This window comes from Stegostoma tigrinum, chromosome 45 (assembly GCF_030684315.1).
Source record: "Stegostoma tigrinum isolate sSteTig4 chromosome 45, sSteTig4.hap1, whole genome shotgun sequence".
In the NCBI taxonomy this organism is placed as follows: domain Eukaryota; kingdom Metazoa; phylum Chordata; class Chondrichthyes; order Orectolobiformes; family Stegostomatidae; genus Stegostoma; species Stegostoma tigrinum.
Window position 1 is genome coordinate 118651 of NC_081398.1, and position 12444 is coordinate 131094.

Below are 12444 nucleotides of genomic sequence, written 5' to 3' on the forward strand. Positions count from 1 at the left end.
CAGCGGAGGCGGCATGAACTGCAGGCGCTGGAGTCAGTGTCAATACAGTGTGGAGCTGGATGAACACAGCAGGCCAGGAGCAGGAAAGCTGACGTTTCGGGGCTAGACCCTTCTATAGAAATGTGCTGTCTGATTCCAGCATCTGCAGGGCTTGCTATCTCAAAGTGGAAGAGTGAACTTTTTCAGTGCTCATGGTGATTAATTATAAAATGTCTTTGTTAACTCAGATTTCTCGAGCTTGGCCTGAATCCACTAAAACTGCTTACGAATGTCTGGACGAATGTGGGAGAATTCCGTAATTTTGTTGACTTCAGCAAGGTTCCAGTTGCAGGTAATTCTGAACAGTGCCTGGTGTTTCTCTGGCATTGCTGGATAAACAATAAGATTTCTGAAAGGCTCTCTCACTCCTGAAGACCCACAGGTTACTGCCCGACTCAGGGTGAGACATATGATGGTGCTGCTGCTCACGCCTCACCTGCAGGATTGTGTGCCCTTACACTGAGCACAGTTCTGAGAACTGAAACTCCCTGTTGAGTATTTAATTCATCTTGACTCCCTGGCAGTGGAAATTGAACCCCACTCTCTCCTGAGCTGTCGTTGAGTTGAAAAGGTTTAGTTAAACTATTCACCTATTTTCCTGACTCTCGAAGACAGGCTGAAACAATTGTAATTGAGAAGGAAATAACTAAATTGCGAACAAATTATTTTTGACTAATGGCAATTGGTAAAAAAAAAATGAATTGCTCACTTATAACTGTACAACTTAAACTCTAACCCTCCTTCAATTCCCCATTTCTCATACAAACAGACAGACAAAGACTGACAAGTTATGGATATTAAGGGTGGATAGGAAAACAGTCAGGGAAAGGCAGTGCAATAGCACCAGCCTGAGCTTCGCTCAGCTGCTTTCTTTCTTTTCTAATTCCTTTTATGCCCTTTGCCAATGAGATGAAGTTGTTTGCTTCCTGTTGCTGTCTTTCATTTTCTGGTTGAGAGTCCATACTTTCACCATCTTGGAGACAGTTTATTTCACCTTCAACAGGGAATTGCAGAGATACATGAGAATGGAAGGTAGCCAGCGATAGAGGAGACGAACTTCCGCATAGGAGAGAGGGAATGAGAAAGATGTTTGCTACTTTCCCTCTGCAAACTTTACATTCTCCGCTGCACTGGCCCCACACCAGCCATGGTCCCCTGGGTCAGGAGCCAATCAGAATCTTGTTGTTAAGCAGTTTTCCACTAATTCAGAGCCCACAGACTCTGCAGTGTCTGCTTCTGGTCTCAGGCAGGAACAACATTGTACGTAGCTCACACTGAGCTCCACTAAACATACATTTCAAAACTGCAGCCACCTCTTTGCATTACCTCCTTGATTTAAAGCATTCGAACAAAACCTCTGCTCGTTCTGAACACCAATTTGAATGAAGGATGATTTATTGTAAAACACATCATTCTACATCGTTAACTCAGACCAGATCATCAAGATGGAGGGGAGCATCGACTACAGCCACAATCCGATGCCATGTCGAACAGTTTAAGATTAAAAAGATGTAGCTGGAAGAGAGTCTTTCTTCATTCCACCCACTCCACCATGACCCCGTTGCTAAATTGGCAGTTTGAGTTGGTCTGAGCAGTGCCATCTCTGTGACTGGCAGCTGTAGCCCACTCACTCAGCAATAATATTGCAGTGCCATAGCCTGTCTCCCTGCATCCTGGCTCACCTCCGTGCCTCACGGTGGCATAGTCCATAAGCCCAGCCATTGAAGGGAATTCATCGGGCATCCTTTGCCAGCAAAGGCTGGTGAGTCTAACATCAGTGGTGGGTAAGGCTTTGAAGTAGATGATCTGGTCTGAGTTAACGATGTAGAGTGAGCAGTGCCTTGTAACTGAATTTCTTTATGAAATGACAGAGAAGGATGAGGGGAATGTGGTAGACACTGTTTTTAGGGACTTCAAGAAAGTTTTTGACAGGTTACCACAGAGAGGTCTGCTTAGTAAAATGGATGCTGGTGGAATAAATGAAATGCCTCAAGAACAAAAGAAAAAGACACGGTCAATATTTTTCAGAGTGGACCTGAGTGCTTGGTATTGGATGGAGTGGTAAGCACTAAGAGCAATGTGAATGGTCTAAAACAGAACAGGGATAGAGTAACAGAACGAGCAGACAGGTGGCATCTGGAGTTCAATGGAAGGTATAATACATCTGTAAAATGGATGGAGTGTGGCAATGTATATTTGACAGCAAAGTTTTAAAGAACGCAGAGAGTCAGAGAGAACTGGGAGTCTATTGATCCTTCAATGTGACAGAACATAGTGAGAGCAATTAACAAACCTCAGCTTTGATGAGGGGACAGATTGAGTACAGAAGCAGGAAGGTTAATGCTGAACCGAGCTTTGAGCCCAGTGAGGGTCACCCACACTGTGGGTAGGGTGTGAGGGGCCTTGTGAGAACCTTGAGGGGATTTCCAGTGGGGAAGGGACACTCTCAGTAACAAAGTTAGTTTGCAAAATCTGGAGCTGTTAGAGCTTGAGATGAGATTTGATGAAGATTTTGTCAACCATTTTAATAGTTTAGATCCAGTCAACAAGAGTAGAACATAGAACATAGAACAGTACAGCACGGTACAGGCCTTCAGCCCACGATGCTGTGCTGATCTATCATCCTACCCTAAGATCAATCTGCCCTGCATATCCTGCATTTTACCATCCTCCATTAAACTATCTAAAAGTTGTGTAAATGTCCCTAACGTATTCCTTGGATAAGCATATGGATAATGATGGGATAGTGTAGGGGGAGGGGCTTAGATTTGTTCACAGGTCGGCACAACATGGAGGGCCGAAGGGCCTGTTCTGCGCTGTATTGTTCCATGTTCTATGTTCTATGTGACTCCACTACCACTGTCGGCAGCACATTCCACACGCCCACCTCTCTCTGTGTAAAGAACTTACCTCTGACATCTCCCCTATTCCTTCCTCCAATCATCTTTAAATTATGCCCCCTCCTAATAGTCATTTCCACCCTGGGAATAAGTCTCTGGCTATACGCTCTATCCATGCCTCTCATCATCTTGTACACCTCTACAGGTCACCTCGCATCCTTCAAAAACAAAGTTGCTGGAAAAGCTCAGCAGGTCTGGCAGCATCTGTGGAGGAGAAAAAAGAGTTAATGTTTTGGGTCCGGTGACCCTTCCTTAGAACGCTGTTTTCTCATCCACAAATGCTACCAGACCTGCTGAGCTTTTCCAGCAACTTTGTTTTTGTTCCTGATTTACAGCATCCACAGTTCTTTCAGTTCACCACTCATCCTCCTTCGCTCCAATGAGAAAAGCCCTAGCTCCCTCAACGTTTCCTCATAAGACCTGCCCTCCAGTCCAGGCAGCACCCTGATAAATCTCCTCTGCACCCTTTCTAAAGCTTCCACATCCTTCCTATAATGAGGTGACCAGAATTGAACACAATATTCCAAGTGTGGTCTCACCAGGGTTTTATAGAGCTGCAGTATAACCTCACGGCTCTTAAACTCAGTTCCCCAGGGAAATTCTGGGTGTGGTCTAACAAGTACCTTGTACGGTTTTAGCAGAACCTCCCTGTTCCTATACTCCATTCCATATGAAATAAAGCCAACATTCTTCTAAGGACGGGTCACCAGACCAGAAATGTTAACTCTGTTTTCTCCTTCACAGATGCTGTCGGACCTACTGAGCTTTTCCAGCAGCTTCTGCTTTTGCTCCATTTACCTTCCCCATTACCTGCAGAACTTGGACGCTGGCTTTGTTGCGAATCATGGACACAGACGCCTGAATCCCTCAGTTCTATTGCTTTCTGTAGCCTTTCTCCATTTAAATAATATTCAGCTCTTCTATTCTTTCTGCCAACTGCACAAACTTGCATTTTACATCACTGTATCGCAAGTTTTGTCTACTCCCTTCATCTGTACACAATCCTTCTACAAACCTACAGTTTACAGGTGGGTAGGGGTGACAGGTGAGGCGTGGGGATAAGGGCAAGGTGTTGTAGGCCAGAGGGGTAAGGCAGTTAGTCGGGGGGAAGAGTTGGACAGCTAGTGGGGGCGAGTGTTGGACAGTTAGTGGGGGGAGTGTTGGACAGTTAGTGGGGGGGAGTGTTGGGCAGTTAGTTGGGGGAGTGTTGGACAGATGGGGGAGGGGAGTGTGGGGCAGTTAGTGGGGCGGAGTGTTGGATAGTTAGTTGGGGGGGAGTGTTGGACAGTTAGTGGGGGAATTATTGGACAGTTAGTGGCGGGGAGTGTTGGACAGTTAGTGGGGGTGGTGTTGGACAGTTAGTGGGGGGCGTGTTGGACAGTTAGTCGGGGGGAGTGTTGGACAGTTAGTGGGGGGAGTGTTGGACAGTTATTGGGGGGTGTGTTGGACAGTTAGTTGGGGGCAGTGTTGGACAGTTAGTTGGGGGCAGTGTTGGACAGTTAGTGGGGGGAGTTTTGGACAGTTAGTTGGGGGGTGTGTTGGACAGTTAGTTGGGGGGTAGTGTTGGACAGTTAGTGGCGGGACAGTGTTCGACAGTTAGTTGGGGGGAGTGTTGGACAGTTAGTTGGGGGGGGAGTGTTGGACAGTTAATTGAGGGGGAGTGTTGGACAGTTAGTGGGGACCAGCGTTGGACAGTTAGCCGGTGGGAGTGTTGGACAGTTAGTTGGGGGGGAGTGTTGGACAGTTAGTGGCGGGACAGTGTTCGACAGTTAGTTGGGGGGAGTGTTGGACAGTTAGTTGGGGGGGGGAGTGTTGGACAGTTAATTGGGGGGGAGTGTTGGACAGTTAGTGGGGACCAGCGTTGGACAGTTAGTTGGGGGGAGTGTTGGACAGTTAGTTGGGGGGGAGTGTTGGACAGTTAGTGGCGGGACAGTGTTCGACAGTTAGTTGGGGGGAGTGTTGGACAGTTAGTTGGGGGGGGAGTGTTGGACAGTTAATTGGGGGGGAGTGTTGGACAGTTAGTGGGGACCAGCGTTGGACAGTTAGTCGGGGGGAGTGTTGGACAGTTAGTTGGGGGGGAGTGTTGGACAGTTAGTGGCGGGACAGTGTTCGACAGTTAGTTGGGGGGAGTGTTGGACAGTTAGTTGGGGGGGGAGTGTTGGACAGTTAATTGGGGGGGAATGTTGGACAGTTAGTGGGGACTAGCGTTGGACAGTTAGTCGGGGGGAGTGTTGGACAGTTAGTTGGGGGGGAGTGTTGGACAGTTAGTGGCGGGACAGTGTTCGACAGTTAGTTGGGGGGAGTGTTGGACAGTTAGTTGGGGGGGGAGTGTTGGACAGTTAATTGGGGGGGAATGTTGGACAGTTAGTGGGGACTAGCGTTGGACAGTTAGTCGGGGGGAGTGTTGGACAGTTAGTTGGGGGGGAGTGTTGGACAGTTAGTGGCGGGACAGTGTTCGACAGTTAGTTGGGGGGAGTGTTGGACAGTTAGTCGGGGGGGGAGTGTTGGACAGTTAATTGGGGGGGAGTATTGGACAGTTAGTGGGGACCAGCGTTGGACAGTTAGTCGGGGGGGTGGTGTTGGACAGTTAATTGGGGGGGAGTATTGGACAGTTAGTGGGGACCAGCGTTGGACAGTTAGTCGGGGGGAGTGTTGTTCAGGTAGTTAGAACATAGACATAGAACAGTACAGCACAGAACAGGCCCTTCAGCCCACAATGTTGTGCCGACCATTGATCCTCATGGATGCACCCTCAAATTTCTGTGACCATATGCATGTCCAGCAGTCTCTTAAATGACCCCAATGACCTTGCTTCCACAACTGCTGCTGGCAACGCATTCCATGCTCTCACAACTCTCTGCGTAAAGAACCTGCCTCTGACATCCCCTCTATACTTTCCACCAACCAGCTTAAAACTATGACCCCTCGTGCTAGCCATTTCTGCCCTGGGAAATAGTCTCTGGCTATCGACTCTATCTATGCCTCTCATTATCTTGTATACCTCAATTAGGTCCCCTCTCTTCCTCCTTTTCTCCAATGAAAAGAGACCGAGCTCAGTCAACCTCTCTTCATAAGATAAGCCCTCCAGTCCAGGCAGCATCCTGGTAAACCTCCTCTGAACCCTCTCCAAAGCATCCACATCTTTCCTATAATAGGGCGCCCAGAACTGGACGCAGTATTCCAAGTGCGGTCTAACCAAAGTTTTATAGAGCTGCAACAAGATCTCACGACTCTTAAACTCAATCCCCCTGTTAATGAAAGCCAAAACACCATATGCTTTCTTAACAACCCTGTCCACTTGGGTGGCCATTTTAAGGGATCTATGTATCTGCACACCAAGATCCCTCTGTTCCTCCACGCTGCCAAGAATCCTATCCTTAATCCTGTACTCAGCTTTCAAATTCGACCTTCCAAAATGCATCACCTCGCATTTATCCAGGTTGAACTCCATCTGCCACCTCTCAGCCCATCTCTGCATCCTGTCAATGTCCCGCTGCAGCCTACAACAGCCCTCTACACTGTCAACGACACCTCCGACCTTTGTGTCGTCTGCAAACTTGCTGACCCATCCTTCAATTCCCTCGTCCAAGTCATTAATAAAAATTACAAACAGTAGAGGCCCAAGGACAGAGCCCTGTGGAACCCCACTCACCACTGACTTCCAGGCAGAATATTTTCCTTCTACTACCACTCGCTGTCTTCTGTTGGCCAGCCAATTCTGTATCCAAGCAGCTAAGTTCCCCTGTATCCCATTCCTCCTGACCTTCTGAATGAGCCTTCCATGGGGAACCTTATCAAATGCCTTACTGAAGTCCATATACACCACATCCACAGCTTGACCCTCATCAACCTTACTAGTCACATCCTCAAAAAACTCGATAAGGTTTGTAAGGCATGACCTACCCCTCACAAAGCCGTGTTGACTGTATTTGATCAAGCCATGCTCTTCCAGATGGTCATAAATCTTATCCCTCAGAATCCTTTCTAACACCTTGCAGACGACAGACGTGAGACTTACCGGTCTATAATTGCCGGGGATTTCCCTATTTCCTTTCTTGAAGAGAGGAATTACATTTGCCTCTCTCCAGTCCTCAGGTACGACTCCAGTGGAGAGCGAGGATGCAAAGATCTTCGCAAGTGGCGAAGCAATTGCATTTCTCGCTTCCCAAAGCAGCCGAGGACAAATCTGATCCGGGCCTGGCGACTTGTCAATCTTAATGTTTGACAAAATTTTCAGTACATCAGCTTCCTCTATCTCTATCCATTCCAGCATGCACACCTGCTCTTCAAAGGTTTCATTCACTACACAGGTCGTTTCTTTCGTAAAGACAGAAGCAAAAAACTCATTTAGGGCTTCCCCTACCTCCTCAGGCTCCACACACAAGTTCCCTATGCTATCCCTGATCGGCCCTACTCTTTCTTTGACCATTCTCTTATTCCTCACGTAAGTGTAAAATGCCTTTGTGTTTTCCCGGATTCCTTCTGCCAAGCCTTTCTCGTGCCCCCTCCTGGCTCTCCTCAGACCATTTTTGAGCTCCTTCCTTGCCTGCATGTAATCCTCTCTAGCTGAACTTGACCCTAGCTTCCTCCACCTTATGTAAGCTACCTTCTTCCTTTTCACTAGAAGCTCCACCGCTCTCGTCATCCAAGGTTCCTTTATCTTACCCCGTCTTGCCTGTCTCAGAGGGACATATTTACTCATCACTCCCAACAACTGTTCCTTAAACAATCTCCACATGTCTATACTTCCCTTACCATGGAACAACTGCTCCCAGTCCATGCTTCCTAACTCGTGTCTAATCGCATCATAGTTTCCTCTTCCCCAATTAAATATCCTCCCATTCTGCCTAATCCTCTCCTTCTCCATAGCTATGTAGAATGAGAGAGTGTTATGGTCACTATCACCAAAATGCTCTCCCACCACAAGATCTGATACCTGCCCCGGCTCGTTTCCGAGCACCAAGTCTAGAATGGCCTCTCCCCTCGTCGGCCTGTCAACGTACTGCGTTAGGAAACCCTCCTGAACACACCTTACAAAAACAGCTCCATTCAAATCTTCTGCTCGAAGGAGGTTCCAATCAATATTAGGAAAGTTAAAGTCACCCATTACAACAACCCTACTGCGTCCACACTTTTCCAAAATCTGTCGACCTATGCTTTCTACAATCTCCCTGCTGCTATTGGGGGGCCTGTAGTAAACCCCTAACGAGGTGACTACTCCCTTGCTGCTCCTAATTTCCACCCATACTGACTCAGTAGGCAGATCTTCCTCGACAATGGAAGCTTCTGTAGCTGTGATACCCTCTCTGATTAGTAGTGCTCCACCCCCTCCTCTTTTTCCCCCCTCCCTATTCTTTTTAAATGTTCTAAACCCTGGAATATCCAGCAACCATTCCAGCCCATGAGAAACCCATGTCTCTGTTATGGCCACAACATCATAGCACCAGGTACTGATCCATGCTCTAAGTTCATCACTTTTATTCCTGATACTCCTTGCATTAAAGCAAACACACTTTAACCGATCCCTTGGTTCCTTCCCAGGAAAATCCTTCCCACTAGCTGGTCTACCTCTTGCTACTGCCTCACCTGCATCAACGCTCACCTCTGGTATACAGCTCAGGTTCCCACCCCCCTGCCATACTAGTTTAAACCCTCTCGAACTACTCGAGCAAACCTTCCACCCAGGACATTGGTCCCCTTCCAGTTCAGATGCAACCCGTCCTTCTTGTACAGGTCCCACCTTCCCCAGAAGGCATCCCAATTATCAACATATCTGAAACCCTCCCTCCTACACCAGCTGCGTAGCCACGTGTTCAGCTGCGCCCGCTCCCTGTTCCTCACCTCGCTATCTCGTGGCACCGGTAGTAAACCAGAGAACACTACTCTGTTCGTCCTGCTCTGCAGCTTCCATCCTAACTCCCTGAAATCACTTTTTATATCCTCAAACCTATTTCTGGCTATATCATTTGTGCCAATATGTAACACGATTTCTGGCTGTTCACCCTCCCCTTTCAGAACTTTATACACCCGATCGGAGACGTCCCGGACCCTGGCACCAGGGAGGCAACATACCTTCCGGGAATCCCGATCTTGCCCACAAAATCTCCTGTCGATTCCCCTAACTATCGAGTCCCCTACCACGAGTACTTTTCTATTCTGCCCCCTTCCCTTCTTTGCCACAGTGTCAGGCTCAGTGCCAGAGAACTGACTACTATGGCTTTCCTCTGGTAGGTCAACCCCCCCAGCAGTATCCAAAACGGTATACTTATTGCTGAGGGGAATGCCCACAGGGGATCTCTGCACTGTCTGTCTGTCCCCTTTCCTCCCCCTAACTGTAACCCATCTATCCTCGTCCTGAGCCTTAGGAGTGACCAACTCCCGATAACTCCTCTCAATTACCCCCTCTGCCTCCCGAATGATCCGTAGTTCATCCAGCTCCAGCTCCATTTCCCTAACACGGTTTTCAAGGAGCTGTAGCTGGGTGCACTTCCCGCAGATGTAGCCAGCGGAGACGTGTGCCACATCTCCCAACTGCCACATTTTGCAGGAGGAGCAAGCAACTGCCCTAGCATCCATACCCGACTTATCTGAACACCCACTAGTTGCGGGGTGAAGAATCATGTCGAGATGGTTGTGGGTGATGGTGAATTGTTGCGCTGCTGGTCAGGGGAGTGTTGGGGGGCATTGCTTACGGGGTAATGTGCCGTAATGATTGGGAGTTTGATGTTTGGGTCGGTGTTGGGGTGATGTTTTTGATGGGTTTTGGGGTGTTGTTTGGGTGGGTTTTGGGGTGATGTTTTTGGTGGGTGTTGGGGTGCCATTTGGGTGGGTGTTTGGGTGATGTTTTTGGTGGTTGTTGGGGTGATGTTTTGGGTGGGTGTTGGGGTGATATTTTGGGGGGTGTTGGGGTGATGATTTGGTGGGTGTTGGGGTGATGTTTGGGTGGGTGTTGGGGTGATATTTTGGGGGGGTGTTTGGATGATGATTTGGTGGGTGTTGGGGTGATGTTTGGGTGTGTGTTGGTTTGTGTACCAGGCCCGTGAGGATGGGTTTATGTCCTGTTGGACAGTTAAACGAAGCGGCGATGCTCCACCTCATTGTTCGTGTGTCCAGGAACTGCCATTCCCGATTTCCTGTCGGCCCCATTGAGGGGCAGCTTGCCCTCAGAACTGTTCTCGCCAAAAAAAATACAGAACATTCCCAGCATTTGCCTGTATTCCTGGGAGAATCTCCCAGAGCAAACCAACCCCTCATGGTTAACCAGTCCTTGTGGCCCTGCAATGAACCAGTCTCTCTCTCTGTCCCCATGTAGCATATGTCATGAAACATTGGAAAGAAGACCCATTCTTTGGTTACCAATATTTAAATGGATCAAACCCACAGCTGATCAAACAATGCCAAACCATCCCAGCCAAGTTCCCCGTTACCAATGAGATGGTTTCTCCTTTTCTGGGACCGAACACCACACTCCAACAGGAACTTCAGGTGGGTTTATAGTTCATACTCTCACAAGGCACTTCCTTATTCAGTCAAAAATTTCTCCACAGAAGTGTTTTAGGCGATAGGGCAGGGTTAATGTTGAACAGGGCATGTCAGATAATGGAATACACTCAAAAGCAAATCTTCAGCTTATTATCAGAATAGTTTGGAAAGGAATTTGCATTTTCGAGTCTCTCCACATTCACTGAAAGCCCTTACCCCTGCTCCTTCCCAGTTAACCTCCTCCTGGCCATTTATCCAAGGCTTTGACATCTTGTGACTGTGTGAGTTGCAAGAGTTGGATCAAATCTCCAGCTCTGGCCCAACCAGGGTTTGATTAAGGTTTGCCGTCACACGCACTGTTGCTGTCGTATGCCTGTAACATTGAGACCAGGAATACCACTTACCTCTTTAAGAGGAGTTCTGCCCCTTTAGGCCCGTAGGTCTGTACTTTTGAACCTGTGCTCTGTCCTTTTGATGGGCTATTCACTCATCGCCAGTGCCCAAGTTGTGGAATTTATTCAGCAGGAGTTTTGGGGAGAGGCAGTCATTTTGCTAATTTGTGTTCGGTGATCCTGTCTGCTTTCCATCTGAAACTGTGTTGGGAAACATTCCTGCAGCTTTTAATAAAGCTCTCACATTCCCATTTCAGAAAGGAAACATTTTCCTTGTCGATTATGAGCTGCTGGATGGATTTCCAGCCCATTCAATCTTTGGACGTCAGCAGTATCTCGAAGCTCCAATGTGCCTTTTGTACATGAATCCACAGGATGAATTAATTCCCATCGCGATTCAGGTACAGTCACCTGTCTATTCTATCTGTGTATCTCTCCCGCTCTCTCATTGTCACTTTGTTGTTGTTCCTCTGTGGAAACTGATGGCCTAGTGATATTTGCACTGAACTATTAACCAAACAGGTGATGTCCTGGGGACTTGGGTTTGAATCCTGCCTCAGCAAATGGTGGAATTTGAATTCAATTATTTTTTAAATCTGAAATTAAGAATCTAACGACGACCGTGAATTCATTGTTGATTGTTGGAAAAACAATTTGGTTCTCTAATGCCCTTTAGGGAAGGAAACTGCCATCCTACTTGTCTGGCCTACATGTGACTCCAGACCCACAGCAATGTGGTTGACTCTGAACTGTTCTCTGGGCAATAAGGGATGGGCAATAAATGTTGGCCTGGCCAGCGATGCCCTCATCCTGTGAATGATTTTTTAAAATCTCCTGGAGTTTTCTTGGTTTGCTGTGAATCTTTACAAATACCTTGATGTTAAAACAAGTCAGGGACCCCTAACCTCTCAGGCCAATGTTATCAGGCATTTCTCTTTTTCTTTATAAATGCACTCCTCTCTTTTTTCTTTTCTACTCTCTCTCTCTCTTTCCCCTTTGTCTTTGCCCAGTTTCTCTATCTGTTTCTCTCTCACACTCTCTCGCTCCCCTTTTTCCCTCTCTCTCTTGCTTTTTCTTTGTTCCTCTATGCCTCCCTCTTTCCTTCTCTCTGTCTCCCTCTTTGTCTCTTTTTCTCCCTCTTTCTCTCTCTAACACCCTTCTCCCCCTTCACTGTCTCTCACTCTTTCTCTTTCTTTAAAATTTCTCTCTCCCTTTCTCTCTCTCTCCTTCTCACATCCAGACTCTGCCATACACTCCAACACTCTACTGCCAAGGAGAACAGAGTTTCCATTAACAATTACCTCCTGCTGCTCTGTTTACACATCTGAATCTCCTCAGGTTACAGACCAAACAGCATGACACTGATCAAGGAGGCAACATGAGGAGCTATTATTAAATACATTAGAACAGGACACTTGTAACAAGTTATGTGGAAACTGAGACAGAATCAGCATGATTTGAAAAATGGGAAATCATGACTCCTTTTGAGGAATTAGCGAGTGCTATGGATAGAGGAGACCCGGTTGGTGTACTGTACTGTGATAATGCTATCACTTTGGAAGGTGATTTGGTCCTGTTTTATTTTTGAAGAGAGGTTGTAAGGCAGAGGCAACGAATTAGCTACTGAAGAT

The 12444-nt window shown here is 47.4% G+C and overlaps 1 protein-coding gene across 1 annotated transcript in view; it reads left to right on the forward strand.

The window, feature by feature from the left end:
- The window catches only part of LOC125448722 (polyunsaturated fatty acid lipoxygenase ALOX15B-like), a 48334-nt gene that overhangs the window by 11835 nt on the left and 24055 nt on the right, over positions 1-12444 (forward strand). Inside the window, exons 5-7 of the mRNA XM_048524204.1 lie at positions 228-331; positions 10252-10424; positions 11071-11214. Of these exons, the coding sequence (XP_048380161.1) occupies positions 228-331; positions 10252-10424; positions 11071-11214 (421 nt within the window). The remainder of the gene's footprint in view (positions 1-227; positions 332-10251; positions 10425-11070; positions 11215-12444) is intronic.